This window comes from Rasamsonia byssochlamydoides, assembly GCF_041956645.1.
Source record: "Rasamsonia byssochlamydoides strain NRRL 3658 unplaced genomic scaffold VTN77scaffold_27, whole genome shotgun sequence".
NCBI lineage: Eukaryota > Fungi > Ascomycota > Eurotiomycetes > Eurotiales > Trichocomaceae > Rasamsonia > Rasamsonia byssochlamydoides.
In genome coordinates, this window is record NW_027192410.1 from 127936 (window position 1) to 148273 (window position 20338).

General features: G+C 49.1%; 7 protein-coding genes across 7 annotated transcripts; 3 read left to right on the forward strand and 4 right to left on the reverse strand.

Annotated features, from left to right (window-relative positions):
• Positions 1-1250: 1250 nt before the first annotated feature.
• VTN77DRAFT_3785 (uncharacterized protein) lies at positions 1251-2857 on the forward strand (the record flags this gene model as incomplete). The annotated part of the gene is made up of 5 exons (XM_069419771.1): positions 1251-1348; positions 1413-2333; positions 2389-2476; positions 2543-2781; positions 2845-2857. 5 exons carry the CDS (start codon positions 1251-1253, stop codon positions 2855-2857), a joined length of 1359 nt encoding a protein of 452 aa, XP_069278135.1.
• Positions 2858-5778: 2921 nt separating this feature from the next.
• On the reverse strand, positions 5779-7589 carry VTN77DRAFT_3786 (uncharacterized protein; the record flags this gene model as incomplete). The annotated part of the gene is made up of 2 exons (XM_069419772.1): positions 5779-7505; positions 7556-7589. The coding sequence occupies 2 exons, from the start codon at positions 7587-7589 to the stop codon at positions 5779-5781; spliced, it is 1761 nt and encodes a 586-aa protein (XP_069278136.1).
• A 903-nt stretch (positions 7590-8492) lies between these two features.
• Positions 8493-11851, reverse strand: VTN77DRAFT_3787 (uncharacterized protein; the record flags this gene model as incomplete). Its single annotated transcript, XM_069419773.1, has 5 exons — positions 8493-8710; positions 8782-8965; positions 9057-9215; positions 11039-11191; positions 11246-11851. 5 exons carry the CDS (start codon positions 11849-11851, stop codon positions 8493-8495), a joined length of 1320 nt encoding a protein of 439 aa, XP_069278137.1.
• Positions 11852-13189: 1338 nt separating this feature from the next.
• On the reverse strand, positions 13190-14057 carry VTN77DRAFT_3788 (uncharacterized protein; the record flags this gene model as incomplete). The annotated part of the gene is made up of 2 exons (XM_069419774.1): positions 13190-13464; positions 13532-14057. The coding sequence occupies 2 exons, from the start codon at positions 14055-14057 to the stop codon at positions 13190-13192; spliced, it is 801 nt and encodes a 266-aa protein (XP_069278138.1).
• Positions 14058-15179: 1122 nt separating this feature from the next.
• Positions 15180-16484, forward strand: VTN77DRAFT_3789 (uncharacterized protein; the record flags this gene model as incomplete). Its single annotated transcript, XM_069419775.1, has 1 exon — positions 15180-16484. One exon carries the CDS (start codon positions 15180-15182, stop codon positions 16482-16484), a length of 1305 nt encoding a protein of 434 aa, XP_069278139.1.
• Positions 16485-16972: 488 nt separating this feature from the next.
• On the forward strand, positions 16973-18701 carry VTN77DRAFT_3790 (uncharacterized protein; the record flags this gene model as incomplete). The annotated part of the gene is made up of 3 exons (XM_069419777.1): positions 16973-17081; positions 17149-17529; positions 17584-18701. The coding sequence occupies 3 exons, from the start codon at positions 16973-16975 to the stop codon at positions 18699-18701; spliced, it is 1608 nt and encodes a 535-aa protein (XP_069278140.1).
• Positions 18702-19102: 401 nt separating this feature from the next.
• On the reverse strand, positions 19103-20110 carry VTN77DRAFT_3791 (uncharacterized protein; the record flags this gene model as incomplete). The annotated part of the gene is made up of 2 exons (XM_069419778.1): positions 19103-19782; positions 19867-20110. The coding sequence occupies 2 exons, from the start codon at positions 20108-20110 to the stop codon at positions 19103-19105; spliced, it is 924 nt and encodes a 307-aa protein (XP_069278141.1).
• Positions 20111-20338: the final 228 nt, after the last annotated feature.

Below are 20338 nucleotides of genomic sequence, written 5' to 3' on the forward strand. Positions count from 1 at the left end.
TAGGCGTAGGTATTATTAATGATATATCTATTCCTGTCGTTATGCCCACTGTCCGAATGCGAAGCATGTCAGATTGCCCACCTGAGGGCTTAATTTAGTATACTATTCAGACAGCCTTATTTTATCAGTCAGAGGATACTTCTGGAGGCCTTATTTGCTGGACGCCTGAGACGGATGTTGGGTGGGTGGGGGCCTGATGTGCTGTGCCGTATGCTGGAGGCCGTCTTTTATTGCATATTGAGACGAAGTGTGATTGGAATGAGGAAGCCACAATAAAATACTCGAGGCGTGACGATGATCTGAAGACTCGTGTGGATGTGTAGGTTAAGTAAAAGGCAGTTAGCGATTATCAAGTTAAGGATCAACATTCACACTGGTATCTATCTGTATGTTATTTCCAGCCTTGTATCAGAACTAGGTATTCCTTCACCAGCATCCAAGCAACCTCGGGGGTGTTATCTATGTCAATCGTACACATTTTCGAGGTTAAATGTAATACATACCCGACGGGTTCTTCGCTTTTTACCACCTAATCTATCCGTTTGTATAGAAGTGACACAGGTGTGATACAACGGACGTATACTTCCGTATATGTAGAGATTCGCAAGATGTTTCCTATTATCTACCTACCTACCTATCTAGCTTGATTTGACAAATCTTGCGTGGATGCCGTACTCCGTCTATTAGTTACACAAGTTACACCAGCATACCTGATTGCAAATACCTATTTCAGCCACAAATGCATTGTGGCTGTTATACAAGCGCTGGTGCAGTTTCACGCATACCTACATCACAGCTAACAAGCGCCCACTAAAGCAAGGCACCGGGTCGGTTCTATTCACAACTGACTCCATGAACGGGTAGTTCCAGGTTATTCGGATTTGATCCGATTTTGGCTAGGGTTTGGGTCGGAATGCAGGGTTCTTTCATTGCTTGCACTGGTAGTAGATTGAAAAATGTGGCCAGCATTGTCTTATCTTTGCGGCGCAGCGCGGATTATTTACTGTCTGACGGACGGACTGACTGACTCGCTTGCAATATCTAGATGATGTTTGACCACCTTCGTTCTATAAATTCCTCTATTAATTGATTGATTAATTTTCACTTTTTTAGAGTTCTCTTTTTCTTTTCTTTTTTTTTCCCTCCTCAATTCATCCATTTATACTATAGTATACTATACTATACTATACTACACTGCAACAAACATGGAAAAACAACCAGAAGAGATCAGCGTACAAACACTCCCCGCCATGGATTTCGCACCCGGAGACCCGCGGAATCCACGATCGTGGAGCGCGAGGAAAAAGAGTCTGATTTCCATGGTCTGCGTGATTTCGTATTTCGTTGTGTAAGTTCCTTCACTATCCTATTCTATGCTCAGTCAATTGCAAGTATACTGACTCCTACTACAGCCTCTTCGCCAACGCAAACTACATCTCCAGCATCCCCGGCGTGCAGAGATACTTCCACGTCGGCAACACGCTGGCCGTGCTGCCCATCACGCTCTACTCCTTCGGCTTCTCTGTGGGCCCGACCTTTGGCACTGCCTTCTCGGAGATCTTCGGCCGGCAGTACTTCTACAAAGCGCTGCTGGCCCTCAGTCTGGTGTTTACCATTGTCGCGGCCACCGCGAAGAACTATGCCACTCTGGCGCTCGGGAGACTGCTCGCGGGCACGCTGGCGTCGCCCTGTGTCGGCATCTTCGCCGGCGTGATCAATGATCTGTGGGACTACGCCACTGAGCCCCTGGGCAACCAGTTCATCGTCATGTACTCCATGTTCGGCGCCTTTGCGCCGCTGGTCGGCCCCGTCTCCGGCTCGGCAGTGGTAGCAGACACAGGCGATAACTGGCGCTGGACCTTCTGGCTATCGGCCATCCTGCTAGGATTCTGCGTCGTCATCAACTTTCTCGTGCCAGAGACCTTCGCGCCGAGGATCCTCAGGTCGATCAACAACGAGCGCTCCAGCCTCAGCGTCGCAGACTCCCTGCGCGTCGGGTTCAGCCGGCCACTGCACATGCTGCTCGTCGAGCCGATCATGCTGCCAACAGCGGCGTATGGCGCCGTGGTCCAGGGCATGCTGTTCGTGTACTACGTGGCGTTCCCGTACGTGCTGGAGACGCAGTATTTCTTTTCCGTCTACCATGTCGGATTGAGTTTTCTGTCCTTGCTGGTTGGCAGCATGTTGGCCTTTCCTATCATCAGCATCATCGACAAGAAGATCTACCAGAAGGCGAAACTGCGAGCTGAGGCGAGAGGGGAAGCTGTTGCCCCTGAGGAGCGGTTGTGGTGTTGCAATATTGGGAGTATCATGCTTCCAATCTCGTTGTTCTGGTAGGACCTGTCCGCTTTTCTCTGTTGAACGTTTACTGATTGCTGATCTTTGCAGGCTTGCCTGGACGGCAAAGTCGTCTATCCACTGGGCTGTTCCCGTCATGTCGGGCGTTCTTTTTGGCTGCAGCTTTCCTCTCAATCTGGTATTAATCTACCCCTGTATCTCCCTCTTGACTTGAGTATAATCTGACATTTTTCGTGGCGTCCAGCTCGGCTTCCCCTGGTACAAAAATGAAATCTACGGCGCCACCTACGGCGCCTCCGCCTTTGCCGTCGAGAACATGATGCGATACCTCTTCTCGTCATTTGTTCCGCTGTTCACCATCCCCATGATCCAACGTCTGACGTTCCACTGGACCATGTCCTTCTGGGGCTTCGTCAGCCTGACGCTCTTGCCGGTGCCGTGGGTCATCTACCGAAGGGGGCCACAGCTGCGGTCGAAAAGCAAGTATGTGGTGTACAGGGAGGATATTGCCTAGCTTAGCTTTATCCTAACTGAGCGTTGGCTTAGTGTCAACGTCTGAAGACGCTCATGTTGGTTATGTAGAGTAACGACCTAGGATGTATTGTGCATGATAGGAATCAAAAATAAGAAAGATCCATCGGAGAAGAACAGAAAGATACCTAGGCCTTAGAAAGACTCATATTCAGCGGCGAGATAAGCTGGACGATATTATCAATTAGAAAGAAGGTCCGAGTATTGTATCTCTAGAGGTTATAACTGTACCCAGATTTCGGTGACATTAGATTCATAGATTCAGGGAGTAAGTACTTAACTTAGTATCTTTTTGGGACAAAGGAAAACAAAAACTAATAATAGAATTTATCGGGAAGTTTAACAAGTATCTCTACTGATTTCGCTGTGTCAGCTGTATTCTGTATTAGATAGATACATAGGTGCCAAAAAAAATATGGAGTCCTACTATGTATGTACTGTACATACTCTGCACATGGTTCTGCTGAGGGTAGGTACCTGTCTAGGGAACCCTAACTATCTAGTCTAGTCTAGTCTGACAGCCAAGAATGGACACAACACTTATTATTATTATTGTTAATCGAACAAACAGATTAACAAAACAAGCCAATTGCTTGCTTCTTCACAATAGGAATATCCTGTACAGCACAAGACATATATATCTAGGTATGTATGTACATGTACTTGTACAATAGCTAATCTACAGTACATCGTAGTGAAAATAGGGAAAAAAAAGCTATTCTAAGTGCGTGGAAACAGATGTATACATATTATTGACTAGGTAGTCAGAGTAACAATACACACAACCAGTTTAAGTTTTGACTGAACTGAATTGAAGGTATTTATTTGTTTTCGGTCAATCACCTACCTACCTACTTACATACTTACTTACCTACTTTACAAGTTCGTGTCACCTCACAGTACTTTGTTTGCTTTACCTTCACCTTATCCTATGTAAGTAAGTCCAGAGGTTGTTAATGATGCATTCTTTTCTCCAGGGATGGATGGATGGATTTGCATTGCATTTGTCAATGGCCTCTTGCCCTGGCTCTTCCTCTGGCTCTGCCTCTGAATTGGGCATAATAGAATCCGAAAAAAATCCCGTATGCTATGGTCTGACGACGGATCTGAGGTAGATGAGAAGAAGAAGAAGAAGAAGAAGAAGAAGCAGTGGATTCGCGATGTCCAAGAAGCTGCAGAAGGGGCTGGGAGGTACCATAACTCAAATGGGCCAGCCCTGACCCCATGTCCTAACTCTGGCCCAAGCCTAGGTAGCTGTACCCTAGCCCTAACCCTAAAACCATGACCAGGCCTGGCATCCCGCTCACTTCCAACCATTGCAAAGAAATAATGCTCTGCTCCAGCGAGACAAAAAAAAGTCCAAAATGTTATTTTTTTAAATTGATTGTTTGCAGGTCAGCGCTCAAAGTAGTAGAGGGGATGATAAATAGACTTGATGAAGTGTTGCACACACTACTCCAATGGATATAGTGATGTTAGATTGATTGATTGATTAATATTAGGATCTGGACTGGCCTGGACTGGACGGAGTTTATCTACTTAGATACCTAGGGATATATAGTACATATATACATAAATCAGGCAATGATAAGAGAAAATAAAATAGAATAGAATAATACAAATAGTGGAGCATCATGTATGCAAGTTTGTCACTGTTGTGAGAAACCGGCATACCTAGTTTAGAATTGGTTCGAAACCAATGCCATGGCGTTGTTTTGGCCGATTCTGACAACAGTCACTTATTTTTTTTATGCCGATGCGCATCCCACCGAAGAGCTTTTCTTCTATCTGAGTGTAATACGACCGAGAAGGCACTGCACTGCAATCGTCAAAAGTGGAAGGATATTTATTACCTCTCTCCTTATATAAGCGGCAGCGTCGAGAGATTTTGTAGCTATCTATCACTCGAGTCAGTAGTCACCAGACAAGCGAGGCTGCTGCGAGGACTGCAGACTGACCAGAATTGATTGATCGACTGTCGGCACTGTGGGGAGAATGAATGCACCTGCAGAGTCAGGATACACCGGATGCAACTTGTCTGCATTCAAGAAGAAAGGTAAGGGCCCTCGCTGAGGGGCGCTTCCCGAGCTACCTGTTATGGGAGAAAACAGATCTAAGAGGAAAGAAATATTGCAGCGTCGGAAGATGGCTTTGGCGTCTTGCTCGTCTTTCTGAATCGAATGCTTGTCGAATGACGACGATGATGATGACTGCAAGACAACATTCCGCATAAACTCGACAATCGACTGACCACACATCATTAGAACGGCGGAATCTTTCCATTGTAGTTCAAAAATTCCCCTGTAATGGTGTCATCTTGCGGTGCAGACGGTTGGTGCAAGGCTCAGCGATCAGGTTGGATCCAATCGATTCGCATGGCTGAATATACGAATATACCTGTTGCCGAAGAAACGCCTGTTGGAGTAACAGATCTTCAGTGCTACTACATACCTCAGCAATTTGGTGCATGTAATTAGGTAGACAGCCTGGCCAAGTCTGACAGTTATTGAAAAATGGTAAGTCCATGGTTTTCATCCAGTACACAACGGTGATGAGGGTCGAAATGATTTTGGAAAGCATCGCTCAAGGTACTTAATATTCGACAATCTTCATACTCTGTTTAGTTTGTTTAATTAATAGTTCCGGTATCAAGATCGTAGATTGAAGAAAAGTTTTCAAGGAAAGGGAGCAAGGTGAGGAAGAGCAGGACCTGCTTAGTGATGTTTCAGACAAGAACTATTTTCTTTTCCCCCTTTCAATAGTCACAAAACTGGCGAACTTAACAATAAGTATATTCACAGATATGCCGGACCTGAACCAATATCCGATCGACAGTTGAATATACAATTTCCAACACTCAATATATACGCACACAGAAACAAGACTGTCTGCTTGCAGAAGATCCTCATTTCACTACACGCCGTTTCTCACTTATATAACCAGGTCAGTCTACCGGTGTACGGCCTTCCACTCGTCGACAATACCGCGGTAGTCCTCCGGCCCATACGGGTGGAACATCTCCGCCAGAAGGCTTCCTTTCCGATGCGTCCGCAATCCCAGATCCCTCAACAGCAGGTCAACGTAAGGAATGGCGTCAAACACAAAGTCCGGGTTCTGGCGGCCGAAGCCGCCCGGATATCGCCACTTGCCGAATTCGCTGTGCAGGGCAGTTTCCCACTCGAGGTCCGATTCAGATGAGGCATCTGTATCAGCTTTGTCCTTGCCCGCTGGACGGGAGACTGTTGGCTTCACCTCAAGCTTGTCGTCGAAATATGCAGTCGCCCACAAGGCTTGGGTTTGGGCGATAATTGTGGTGTTGATGGTCATTGTGATCCCGAGAAACGCAATGGATCGGTCCTTGATCATCGACGGGGGAACCATGAACCGAGTGAGTCGGAATGGATGGGGCGCCTCGGCTGCAGCATCCCTGGACAATGGCTTGTACTTGTGGTTGCCGGCCGGCTGATCTCGGAGACGAGGGAACCGCCTCAGGATCTCTTCATCGGCGTCCTTGATCAGCCCCTCGTCGAGGACATCAGCACTCCACGGAAGGCCCAGCTCTCGGTCGATACCCTCGGGCAAGAACTTCAGCGGTGGCGTACTCTTCCATCCCGTACAGCAGATAAGAGCATCGGACGAAAGGGATTCGCCGGTTGACAGATGCACCGTCTTGGACGAGAGATGGGTGACGTCAGCGATATGGACTTTGATAGTCCCATCGCGGACGTAGTCAAAAAAGTCTGTCGGATAATTGAAGATACTCAGCCCAGAAGCCACCCAGAAAGGACTGATCCACGGTTTGAGCTTCTTTGTCTCCGGGTGCTTGTCATACCCGTTCAGCTGGACTACATCATTGGCCAGGATGCCCCAAAAAGCGTTGACGATCTTTCGGCCCAGCCAGGTGCCATGGAGAAACCGACGGATGCCAGCAAATCCATCTGCGTCGCCCCAGATACACGGGCTGAACCAGGTCAAGAATCGGGTGGTCACCAATTTCTCCAGCCACTTTTTCAGCGGCGTGACATACGGTGGTGCCATCCAGTTCGGCCCATGTCCTGATTCTCGGATGATCCAGTCCACCTGCACCCCCGATATCGCGCAGGCATATGCGGCATCCCAGGCGGATTTTGTCCCCCCGAAAATCGTCGCACGCTTGCCCTTCTGAAGCACATCCGCCTCGTAGTTCAGCAGATCGCGGCTGTGGAACAGCGGGGCGTCGAAGGAGTCTTGGCCATTGAAATCGGGGAGAAAGGGCTGCGACGTCATGCCAGTGGCCAGAATGAGCTTGCGCGTCTGCAGAGCGGTCCTGGTCGGTGCATCTGCGCCAGACATGGCGATGGTGAGCAGCCACAACCCGTCCGGCTGCCGTTCTGCGCTCTCGACTCTCGAGTTCAGGCGGATCTTGTCCGCGAACCCAAAGTGCTCGGTGTACTTGACCAAGTAGGCATGCACCACTCCCCCTGGGATGTGTTCGCCGGGCTTGACCCCGAAGGTGGCCTCGTCCATGGGGAAGTCGCTGTACTCGTAGGTTCCCAGCAGGTTGTTGGACTTGAGGCCCTTGTAGAGACGGTTCTTGGCCCAGACACCTCCGATGGACGATTCCGCTTCGAGGACAACGACGGCAGCTAACGGATTGACCTCCAGGTAGGTCTTTGCGGCCACCAGGCCGTTCCAGCCTGCTCTGCGTTAGACGCGCTATGGGTTGGGGAAGTAGCAGCGCACTCACCGGTCCCGATGACCACGAGGTCTGCGTGCTCCATTGAGAACTCCTTCAGGTGGACGAGAAAATGATGAAGGTTTTTTGTTCGTGCTAAAGACACAGTTCGCGGGTGGATTGTGGAGTCGCGAGAAGAGACAAGTCTGGCCTGCGACTGATAGCTACTTATTAAGGGGCACCAACGGTAGCTGTGCCACTGCGCACGGCCTCAGTGGCCTCACAACAGCATCAGTTCGATGCATGATTGGAGTTGTGGGACTCATTGCTCAATTACTTCGTGTAATAATAGTAATATAATACGAGGAAGTTCTGCGCGCACAGACCTCATCGCATCTCATTCCTTGCGGGGCGTGAGTCCTTGACTGTCGTGGGTCATGTGATGGACCATGGTTTCCCACTGACTGGAATTTGGACGTTCCTCCGATTAGTAAAAGACTCCACAAGGCCCCGCCCTACACAGATTAGATTGATAAGATAAGTTAGATCAGATTAGATAAGATGGAGAGCTAGATGCGGTAGCTAATCTAACAAAAATAAAAGAGGATAATCTTCAATAATTTTTCTAATTCAAAAATAAACACAGTTTTGATTTGGTGGAAGAAATGGGTATAGCTTTGATTCAAAAATATGTTTAAATGCACCAATCTTTAGAGTATCGTTCACAGAGTTACTGAAATTCATCCATCCATGTCGTACCATATCATACCATATCATACCATATCGTCCCATTCGAATTCGTTGATATCACCTAGCTCACCATGTCCGAGGCCAACCAAATACTGTTCCAGGTCGTCTTCGTTAACTAAGCTGAAGCCTATTGGGGACTCTTATTTGTCAGGAACCTAACCGCCTTACGCTGACTTCTGCTCTCTGACAGGAGATATCTACCCTAGGACAAGAAACCTACAACGCCAAACGAGCCATCCCATGCACAAAGCGAACAACACTACGAATCCGCCGTTGGTTTTGATTTTGGTTGAAAAAGGCCTTCCATCAACCACGGGTCGAACAAGAGTTCTTTCGCGGTTGCCCTTTCTTTCGGCACCCAGCAGAGCATTCGCCGTAAGAAAAGGAGAAATTCGGCCTTGTCCTCTCCCTCCAGTCTCTGTTCAAGATCTTCAAGAGGTTGACCCTCGGGGATTGGGGCAAGACCTCTCCAGTTGCCTTGTAAACTCTGTCAGCAGGCCTCATTCCGTACAATTTGGCAAACCCTCTTATTGGGAATGAAGCTGTACGGACCATTTTCATCCCAGAAACGGAGGCTCGCTGCGTTGGAGGAATTCGAGAGGGGAGGGGGGGGGGGGGGGGGGGGGGGGGGGCCAGGATCGCCACCATTTCTGCAAGGTGATAGGCATCATCCAGCAAATTGTCTGGATTCCGGCCTTTGAAGAGGTGATGATACTCGAAGAGATCCCAGAGCTAGAGTGATTGATCAGTTTGTGAGCTCAGTCATCGACAATTGATATAGATGGGAATAAGGAAGTTGCAGTAGAGAGTTCGTTTTACTTACCACCATACCGACATTCAAGATGTCAACCTTATAGCCCAAATTCATATTCAGGATCACTTCAGGCGCCCGGTAAATGTCTGGCATGATATCGTCGTTGTGTTCCTCATCACCAAGTTGGGCCTCGCCGAGGTCACAGAGAACTGGAGTCCCGGAAGTAATCTGGAGCGGTTGAGAGAGATAAATATTGCGATCATTGACGACTTTTTGAGGAACTGGGTTTTCAAATATTTTGAAAGAATGGACTCATCTTTGATCCCCAGGAGGATGTTGTGCAGTTGAAGATCTGGATTGGGATCAGCTCATACCTTTATTTGTCATTGGACATTTTATCAACAAATGAATACCTGTGTGGATGACATGTCCTTCTGAATGAAGATAGTCCAAAGCAGCTAGGACATTCCGGATAGCCAGCCTCAAGAGGCGTTTATCAAAGACCCCATCAGGAAGGAGCTTCATAAACCGAAAGAGATTCATTTCAAGAGGTTGATGAACCAGACAAACATGATGGCCATGTGGCCCCCTAATTTCAAAAGAATCAAGCAATAGTCGGAGGCACGATCGTCCAGCATGATCCGAACGAATTGCATTGAAATGACGGTAGATTTCAATCTCTCGGTTCACGTTACAGCCCGTTATATAGACCTTCAGCACATGGTATCGATGTTATCTTCGGAAGAAGGCTTGAGCTTATATAGATTGTGAACATTCCTGACACTCAAGATTGCACATTACATACAGCAGATCCCGGTGCAGCCAAACGGTGGAGCTGGAACCGTAACCCAGTTTACCGACCACTTGGTACCTGTCGTTGAAAACATCCCCAATGCGAACGGGATAGAATCTCTCGGCTTTGTGATTTGGTATTAACTCCTCTTCAATTTTTTCCGATGGATTTATGTTGTCAAATCCGGTATCAGGGAAAATCTGCGGTTTGGAGCGAGATCGATTTGAGACCACGTTGCGTGTGTTGGAAAACGGTGATAAGAGAAACGGGCGAAAAGAAGAACGCAGAGATCTATAACTGTGGGAGAATCCAGAGAAGGGGCAGTTCTTCAGGAAAGGATGAAGGAGACGTCCCCGCGCCATGGTCGTCATCAAGGGTGATGCCTGTGGAACCGGAACCTTTTGAGTCAAGACAGTCGGCCCAACTTTCGATGGCTAAGACAATCTCACCATGCCTGTTCCTCTAGCTAATTTTAGTTAAACAATTCCCCAAACTTTAGGCGTCCGCCGCCTAAAACAATGGTCAGGGTTATTCTGAACAGAGGTCATTTCAGGGAGCGACAGCATTATTTCTATCAAAAAATCTAACAGCTAAGAAGCAGTTGTCGTGGCACTCTTTTTAGCCGAGTGGAAGATTTCTAAGTTGCGACAATCTCAACCATCTCAAGCTATCTATCAATTTCATTAAGCACATTTCTTTAACTAGGCAGTGATATTAGAAGTCTACTAACCGTAGCCACTATAGGGTAAATTAAGCATACCTAGGTATTCCTCAGTAGAAGGAGTATAAAATCTATAGACTTGATCAAGAAGCCACTCGAGTTGGATGGCTATACCAATAGACTAGGTATCACAGACTATCATTATTATAATACTAGTAAGTCATACTACGGTAGTAATCATCAAGGCATGGATTCTACTCTCCCTAATATGTTCTAATAGTAACAGCATTAGACTGTAGACTGTGGTTTATAGGAGCCTTCTAGAAATATCTCAATATAGAGGCTCTTCATGCTATCCTATCCAGAAACCAATGGCTCTATAGAGTAGAAGCTTACCTATGGATCTTATAAATTGTAAGTAAGATAACGAGGCTAGTTATGTTTATTGTTCGTTTGCCGTCTACGTATTATTATCGTCAGATAAAGGCCTTTTCAGGCACTGGAATGACCGCTTTCTTCTTTGTACAGTAATATAGATTGCATGAAGGATTGATCATCTCACATGGCCAAACATCCCCCGTCAATTGGTAGACACACCCCCGTGACATACGAGGCAGCATTCGACGACAGCCACAGTGAGCCCTGCGCCACCTCATGCCCATGTCCAAACCGACGCAGGTAGCTTATTCGAGGCGCAAATTCCTCGTGGGTCGTTCCCATGATCTTGAGAGCAGCGGTTGACATGTCGCTCTGCTTCAGCGTTAGCTTCAGTTTCACTTCCCATCTTTCTGCTTGTTCACTTACAAAGATGGCCCCCGGCGCAATGGCGTTGACTCGGATCCCATGCGGACCTCCATCCATGGCAGCATGCTTCGTCAGGCCCAGGAGGGCATGTTTGGCCGACGTATACGCGGGCATGTTGGGCTGGGGTCGAAACGCGTTGATGGACGCGATGTTGACGATCGAGTACCGGCCCGGCGTGCCGTTGCCCTGCTTGATCATCTGCTGCATTTCGTACTTGCAACAGAGGGCTGTCCCTGTGAGGTTGACATCGACGATGCGTCGCCAGTAGTCCTCGTCGAACTCGTTGACGGGGGTCTTGTCCGGAGTGAGGGCCGCATTGTTGACGGCGACGTCTAGTCGGCCAAACTTGGCCACCGTCTGCACGACCAGATTCTGCACATCAGCCGACTTGGAGATGTCCGCTTTCACGAAGTGAATCTCGCCCAGTTGCGACAGTTCGGCGACCACCTGCAAGCCCTGTTCCTCCTTGATGTCGGCGATAACCACTTGGGCGCCCGCTTTGACGAACACGGAGGCAGTCGCCTTTCCCATGCCCTGGGCACCGCCGGTGATGATGGCGACCTTGCCTTTCAGGACGGGGAATATTTCTGCTTCTGGGATGTCCATGATGATGACGATAGGAGAACTGGCAGGCAGGTGAAGTTGAACAGGACAAATTGAGGGATCTGGGAATCGGTCTTTTCGACAAGATAAGGCTAAAGAGACCCATTCCCAAGTGGACCATCTTGGGGGACAGGACATGGTCATAAGAGTCTTTCATCCAATCAATGATTGCCATCTTATCGTTTATGTGCCTTGAGTTGCGCTGTTCGTACTCCACACAAGGAGCATATTCTTCACAGGCTCATTGACCTGGGTACTCCAGTGAGGGGGGTTTGTTCATCCAGTCATATAATATATCAGGTCTGCTCTAGCATAGATTCTCTTTAGCTAGACAACGCACACACTTAGCATTGCAGCAACACCTAACCGAATCCGACATACTACTGCATCTAGTTCATCTAGTGCCGCCTACATTGCCGAAATGCAATCTGCTTACAATCGAGACCAACCAGGATCATGCATCGGCTAGTGCAGTGACACGTTATAATTAATTGACCAGCAGTCAGTCAGGGTGGAGTGGGACACATGTCCTCTATCTTGGCGGCGAAGATAGCCCGTTGACTTGCAGGAATCAAATGAGGAGACCGGAGCAATTCGAATCGAACCGGCAGTGTGGACTGGTCTTTTTTTTTTCTCAATTAGCTGCGCGAAATGAGATCGATCCTACGAATATCTCGGAGGAAGGACGACCAAGCTAATGTACTTAGGTATCATTACGATCTATCAGATGAAGGAATAAGCTAGTCTGCATATATATACCTAGGGATGTAAATTGCATACTCCAATAGGCTACTGCCTATATGAGCACAGAGGTTGATCAGTCTCCACCAACCCAGTTTTCCATGAGTGATCAAGTATATTCTTACTCAGTGGCTTTTTCTTGGAAGAGGACATGTAGTAAGGTATATATGGGATTGATTGCCTTAAAATTGCAGATAGTTCTCACGTTCAGGGTTGATAGGACTGGGACTGAGTGTAAAATCCTTACAATAAAGTCTTCGAATTAGATAATTATATTTCTACCAGAGTTGGCAGCAAAGAGTTTCCTAATTTCAAACAATATCCAATGGAATTATTACCCTTATTACAGTAGTATTACAAAGGGAGTTTCGTAAGTAATCAGTACCTTATATTTACCTAGGTAGGCATACAATATCTGAATAGAGAAATTTCTAATCACGAGGCCATTGGCCAGTAGACTTGAGAAGAAGACTGGTGACTATTAAGGCCACTGATAATATCAAAGAAAGAAGGAAATTCAGTCCATGACCAGTATCACAACGCCTCAGACGAATACATCCTCCTGGGAATATTCAATCCTAAGCTGATGTGTATACCAGCCTACTCAATCACAAAATCCCCCACAACCTCCTGGAAAATCCTCAGATTCCCTTCCCCTTTCGGGTCCAGCACCGCGAAGACAATCTCATCGAAATACCCCGCAAATTCCTCTTCCAGGATCACCTGTCGAAATAATCCGGCCACCCGTTTTGGCGGGTTGCCAAACACCCCACAGCCCAGGGCTCCCAGGACACAGTGCGTGATCTGGTTGGTGGCCATGATCCGCAGCATCTGCCGGATTTTGTTCTCCATTGTTTCGACGTCTTGGAGCAGCCCTACATAGACAGGTTTTCTGTGAGAAGGGGACACCAGGATACAGGGCGATTGCTTGACTTGACTTACGATAATCCTGCTCGTCCTCCGACAGTCGCGGACGCCGCAATCCAGCAACGCTGACCACGCTCACGACAAACCGCTCCACCGGCTCAAACACCCGACAGTCATTGACCACCTCGTCGCGGAACACCACCACTCCGGGACTCCAGATCGCGCCCAGCGGGGGAAGCGGGTAGTAGGACGGCTTCAGGGTAACAGCAAGGGTGCTGCGCAGGCACAGTGCCTCTTCCTGCGCGAGAGAACCGCGCATCCATCCGCCGCCGGGCCTCCGCTCGCTGGCCATGTTGAGGACCCCGATCTTGGCTGCTGGCGAGGTGGACAGCAGTCTCTGCGCGATGGTGAGGCTGTCCCCGTTCTCGACGTACACGCGTGTTTTCTTCTTCGATCCGTTGCTTGAACTGGGCAGGAGTGGCAGCGCGAGGGTCGTATAGAACGTCGACTCGGTCGATCCACCACGCGTCGTCTGGATGATGCCGGCGGTTAAGGCTTTGGTTTCTTTGGCGGCTGCCTGTCGCTGCTCGCGGTATAGCATGGTGATAGAAATATGTACCTCACAGTGAAATTCAAAGAAAGAAAGAATGAATGAATGGGTATGAACGTATGCAAGGATAAGGGCAGTCAGTAAGCAGGAAAAGTCAGGTCAACAGCATATCAGCAGTAAATAAATACTTCCATCGAAAAGTTGTGATGAAAGTGTGTTTTAATCATCTCATATTTTCTCGTATTTGTTTACTCATCGTGAGTCACGCTGAGAGTTTCTTGAAGAAGCAAATATTTGCATCGCCACAGTCGGTGTCCAAATGTGTGTGTGCAACACAGCACAGCCTTCACAATAATCATTCCCTGTGTGAGCATATTCTACATCAGACAATTAGCCCCTAAGGCTAAGGTTTTTTTTGGATTAGAAGCATGAGGCTCAAATTCAATTTAATTTCTTGAGCAATGACTCACCTAATTGATTGATCAATTTCTTGCGGGCCTTCTCTGTCTTGTTCGTATTCTGGGATATCGATCTATCTTCATAGGGGATCTAGGGTGATTATATCAAACGAATCCTTGTCATGTGTGTATTTGTATATTTGATTAGGGGAATTAATAAATTAAGGTAGCAATTAAGAGTTATGGTTATAAAATCGCTCCTATTAATTTAGTTCCTAGACTGTGGAGAACTCTTAACACTTGACTCATTCCATATGGACGAATGCTGACTACATATTAAAATAAGCATAATGAAGAGAATAAATAATGAATAACAGGAATTTAATCCTAAAGAATAGAAATTTACTTATTGTGGTAGTCAGCTGTAACCATCCACGTGGACACGCCAGGTGCCTAACCCGTTATGGAATGGTCACGTTCCGCAGATCGGGCCAAGTTCGCGACTAACCAGAAGTGGTTAGAAGGTTGTTGTTGAGCACTATCGACATGTATGTCATCGGTCACGATTTCGCTCCTGCGGACAAGAACAACAACCTCTTCTTCATATTTTGCTTTGATACCACCCTCAGGACGCTGTTCTGCATTCAAACAAGGACAGTGCTCCATTTTCCTTCCTTCCCTTTCCCCCCACTTTTGTGTATTCTCTGTCATCTGCAATTTCTCGCCACAGACAGGATTGACCAGCGGCCGGTTCTGCAGCTGAGCTGCTTTCAAAATGGCTCCTACAGACGAGCTCAAGGCGCACGCCGCTTCGTCGCAAGACTTTTACGCCCTCCTGGGCATTTCCCCCGCCGCCGCAGATAACGAGATCCGGCGCGCCTACCGACGCACGGCGCTGAAGTACCACCCGGACAAGATCGCCAATCCGACTCCCGCAGATATTGAGAAATTCCATCTGCTCCAGATCGCCTACGATGTCCTCTCGGATCCGTCAGTCCGGCAACTCTACGACAATGCGCGCGAGGCGCGCGAGCGGAAGCGCCGCGAGGCGGAGATGATGGATGCGGCGAAGCGGAAGATGAAAGAGGAGCTGGAGGCACGAGAAAGGGCAGGCGATGCGGCACAGCGTGGCATTAAGCGGCCGTGGATGGCGACGGGGATGGCGACCGGGGACCAGGACGCAGAGGAGAGGCTGGAGAGGGAGATCCAACGCATCGCGGAGGACACACGGAGGAGACGTCGAGAGGTAGAGGAGCGGCTGATGAGAGAGGCAGAGGAAGAAGAACGCCGACTGCAGCAGGAGCAGGAAGCTCAGGATCGAAGCAACCAACGCGTGGACCGTTCCAAGGAAGGAGGAACAAACGTACCGGAGCTCGAGAGGGCTGTCAAGGTGCGATGGGTTCGTGAAGGGCGCGGGTTGGAACTCGACAAGGACAGTTTAATTCCGCTTTTTTCGCCGTTTGGCAAAATCGAGAACGCGTTCATGCTGAAAGACAAGCGCCAGCGCATTGGCGAGAAGCGGGAGAAGAAGACGGTTGCCACTGGAGTTGTGGTTTTCACATCGATCGTGGGTGCTCACGCCGCCGTTCTAGACAGTGAGAAGAAGAGGAAAGCTGGCGAGGGCGACTGGGCCATTATCGATTCGGTTTATTGGGCCTCAGGCAACGAGCCCGATCTGGGAATGCACGATGCTCATTCACCCTCACCTGCACCATCACCGCAGACCACTCCAGCCGATACTCCCAGTTTGAATAGCAAGCCGTCATTCGATTTCTCAACTCTTAAAGACAACAATTACCGTGGTACCCCTTCAAAGAATACTGGACGGGGACCCCCTTCTTTCGCCTCATTTTCTCCCGCCGCCGCCGCAAACAAGGGCGCATCTTCTCCATCAACTTCTGGAGAGAAGCCAGTTTTGACGACTCCAAGCCTAGAAGAAATCACTCTCATGCGTTTGAAAAGTGCGCAACGCGAGAAGGAGCGCAGGGCTCTGGAGGAACAACTCCGCAAGGAAGACGAGGCTGCGGATGCAGCTGCTGCGGCTGCCGGTGGTGCTGCGACGGTAACGAATGGCCGGTAGGCAAGTAAAAGCCTCGAAAGCTTTTTGGTGAAATATCAATCGATTATCATAAATGAGGAGGTTTGGCAGACGGGAAGCTTGCTGCCTCATGAAAAGCGACCGTTTTCATCTGACTTCTTTTTCTCTGTTCTTTCTCCTCTGGATCGGAGAATTAAGTCATGTGTTTGATTGGAAGTATACTAGATGACGTCCTGGTTGTATATTGTATTATAGAGATACCCCTTTGAGCAGAAGCTGGGCGATGATATCATTATATCAATTGTTGTGTCACTCCTAGGAATGTCATGATATAGAAGTTGAACAAGATATATATTTATCCAGACTGATGATCATTCTACTATCGCATTCCTTTTCTACTGTTGGCAGCACGTGAAAGGGGAGGCAGGAGGCACGTGTTGGACTCTCCCGGGAATCGATTCTCTACATCCATGGCCCATCCTCCCGACCCATTTTTTAACTCAACGCCATCTTGGATTGGAAAGCACAAGATGAATCCCCCTGGGGCCGTTCGCAATGGGTGCCCTGCTCCATCCCCAGCTCAGCTCGCGCTCGCCCTAGCAATCGTCAAATCGAAGCCTGCGAGTATAGATGTCAAAGGCGAGTGCAACTGAGCATATTATTTCCATCAACTAACTAACGCTATATCTATATGATATATCATCAGAACACATCCTGCAGATCCGCACACAGATCAAACCGGCCAAGAATTCCCAGCGCATGCTCGCTTCGGAGAAGTACTTCGACAGCGTGGCGTTCTGGAAGCGGGCGTATGCGGAATCCGAAGCCGCGCAGAGCAAGCTCCTCGATCGGATCTATGACCTGGAGCAGCGTAATGAGTCTCTGCTTGTCAAGCTGAAGCCTGAGTCTGCGGATGGGCATGTACAAGGATCAGAGAAGCGCAAGATGAGCAGCGATCCGGGTGCTTCTGCTGCTGCTGCAAGGAAACGGGTGAAGACGGGTGTTTCGGCTAGGCCGTCTACGAGTGGAACTGGGAGGGGGAAGCTGGATGAGTTTATTATTCAGGATCTCAAATACGAGGAAGCTAGTAAGTTAGATGGACTGGAGTATCACGTTCTCTGTCTCACACTGACTACGACAGGCGTTGCGCCGTTCATGAGGCAGCTATACACGCTCCATCAGACACTGCAGAAGAAGCCCAATTACTCTGTCATCGTCCTGAACTCAGTCAACTTGTGCAAAGCAGCAGAAGCAGCTGTCCTGACTGCTATCCACAACACAACGGCCGCGTCAAACCGGCCAAAGGCGACTACTGATGGGTTAAAAGAGCAAGAGCCGGATCCAATATCTGTCATCTGGGCCCTGGAGCGTGCCTACGAGCTTCTCTGCCAAGGGCTGAACAAGCTTGCAAACTCTACAGAAGGAAGGAAACACGAAGGACATGTCATTTATCACCTGGTCTCCCTGTTCGAAACCATCCTCCGCGCCTTGGAACAACGAAGCAAGGCCAAAGCCAAAGCTGAAGGCGAAGGGACCTCTCCCCAACGCAGCAGCAAGCAAAGCAGAAGACAAAAGCAACCCGCCAAGTCCAAGTCCAAGCAGGCCACAGCTCAACCTGCTGCTGCTGAGGACGAAGTCTCCTCAAGCATCGTCCGCCTCCTCGCCACAATGATGCTTTCCGGCAGCAACTCCGTGACCACCCACAGAAGCCTGCTGGAGGGGTACCTCTTCATCCTCCTCCGCCGTGTGGGGAAAATCCTCTGCGTGTTCGAATTCAGAGACCTGCTCCTACGACCGGACCTGCGCGCCGACCCAGAGAAGCTCCCTCTGCCGCAGGGTCTGATGCAAGCAGACACGGACGACGCGGCCGTGCAGGCGGCAGAGATGGAAGCGAAGTTCTTGATCTGGCTGCTTGAACGGGCGATGGCAATTGTGTATTCTTTTGCTATGAAATCCGCCTCCAATGGCAATGGCAATGCCGCCGTTGGAGAGGGAGCAGCCTCCAGCCCACCCCTCCTCACCTTCGCAAAACGAAAGCTCCAGAGCACCCTCCTCAAAGCCGTTTTCAGTGACGATCATCCTCTCTTCAGTGATTCCCTCCGACGGCCACGGTTACCTGCTGAGGCGCTTTCGTTTTCGCTTTCGCTCCGCGGTGGTGGTGGTACAGCTGCAGCTGAAGAGTCTGTTCTGGAGTGGTTTCCGCGCGAGGTATGGAGATTGCTTGGGTGGGATATGCTTGCTGAGGGTTTGTCTAAATGACTTTCTTTCCTCGAGGTCTTTTACTAGCGAGTCTTTCTTCTCCTTTTCAGGAACGACAAAAAGAAAAGAATGAGAGAAAGAATAAAAAGAATATTGGGGATGGGAATATATTGTTTCGAGTTTTCTTCATTGGGGAATTTCCCCTGAGCATCTTGCAGGTATAGATTACTTGTTGGTATCTCGACGTCTTTTGAAAGATTTACTTTTACAGACGAATCCACAAAGCCTGCAATTGCTCTGAGGTGCAGTGTTAATGCAGATATACCGTACGTTTCAGAAGTCTCAAAATAGGAGCATTGTACAGATATTATAGTATAAAAATTCAAGACTATGTCATGGTACATTAGTTTGGCTTTTCCCAAAGCCATATAGTTATAGTTATAGCTATGGTATAGTCATGGTTATATCTTTTCTCGTTTCAGGTCATTCACTACCATGTACCGGCCGATGGTGATCCAGCCCCATCGGAACCAGACCATCTGGCTCTTATGGCCGTCGATCATCGCCGTGCGAGCCTTCAGCCACTGGTTGACGGAGTTGATAAAAAGCAGTCGGTTCGGCGGTCCCCGGCCCTTCGAGGAGGGTGCCTTTCCCGTCGTGACGTCTCGGAGGTTGCTCAACGCGCCCAGGAACATCGTCACAGGCGAATCGAAGACGCCGGAGTATTTGCGGAGGATGTTTGTGGTGGTGAGGGTGTACAGCGCCACGGGGCAGGAGTACCCGCTCTTGCCTTTCATCAGAGCGCGCAGGAAAGCGACGGCACCGTGGTATAAGGATTTGTGGTTGGGGTGGTTGCTGATGCCATGTTGATCAAAGGTCAAGAGAACATCGATGGTCGCGTTAGGGGGACCATCGTCTTGTTTCCGTCGAGTCGCAGATCCAGTAGAAGACAATAGGTCGGGTGCAAAGGCGGACGCGAGGAGGGAGGAGATGTCGGTGGCAGACCAGGTGGTGGTCATGCTGTCGGGGAAGCGGGAGGGATCGTCCACGACAAACACGTCGGATTCGTTCCGGAGTCCGAGGTGGACTGCGCTTTTCTGGAGCTCTTTCCTGCGGATGTTGCCCAGGCCATCTGCGTTGCCTGTCGGGTGTCAGTAAAGAATCGCTCGAAAGAGCAGTTGTCTCTCCACCAAGCACGATTTTATCCACAAAGGTGTAAACATACCAGTGCTCAGACACAGAATTTTGACATGATTCCCCAGCTCCGGCCTCGTCAGCGCCAGCAGCGTTGGCGCAAAGAACATGGCCTCATCGTCCGGATGCGCAATCAGCAGACATATCCGTTTGTTGTACAACTTGGGAAACGAGTTGGTGAAGGGCGAGCCGGACGTTGAGGAGAGCGTCCAGAAAATTGCGACGATGACTGGCGCGATGAAGGCGAGTGTGATCCACGAGTATGAGCTTGACATGGCGAGGCCGCAAGATTCTGGTCGCGAAGAAAATCACGACACAACTCGCTGCTCTCCTCCGCGTCAATCACTTCGTTCCTCGCCAGTCAATGGCAACACGAGCGTTTTGCTGTTCTCGTTTCGGCTGCTCTTCTCGCTATCGAGTGTCGCGATACGACTATCGTGACGAGGAACACAGCAGTCGCAGTCTCAGGTTCACGATGCGGTAGAGCGGAGCAACATCCTCCG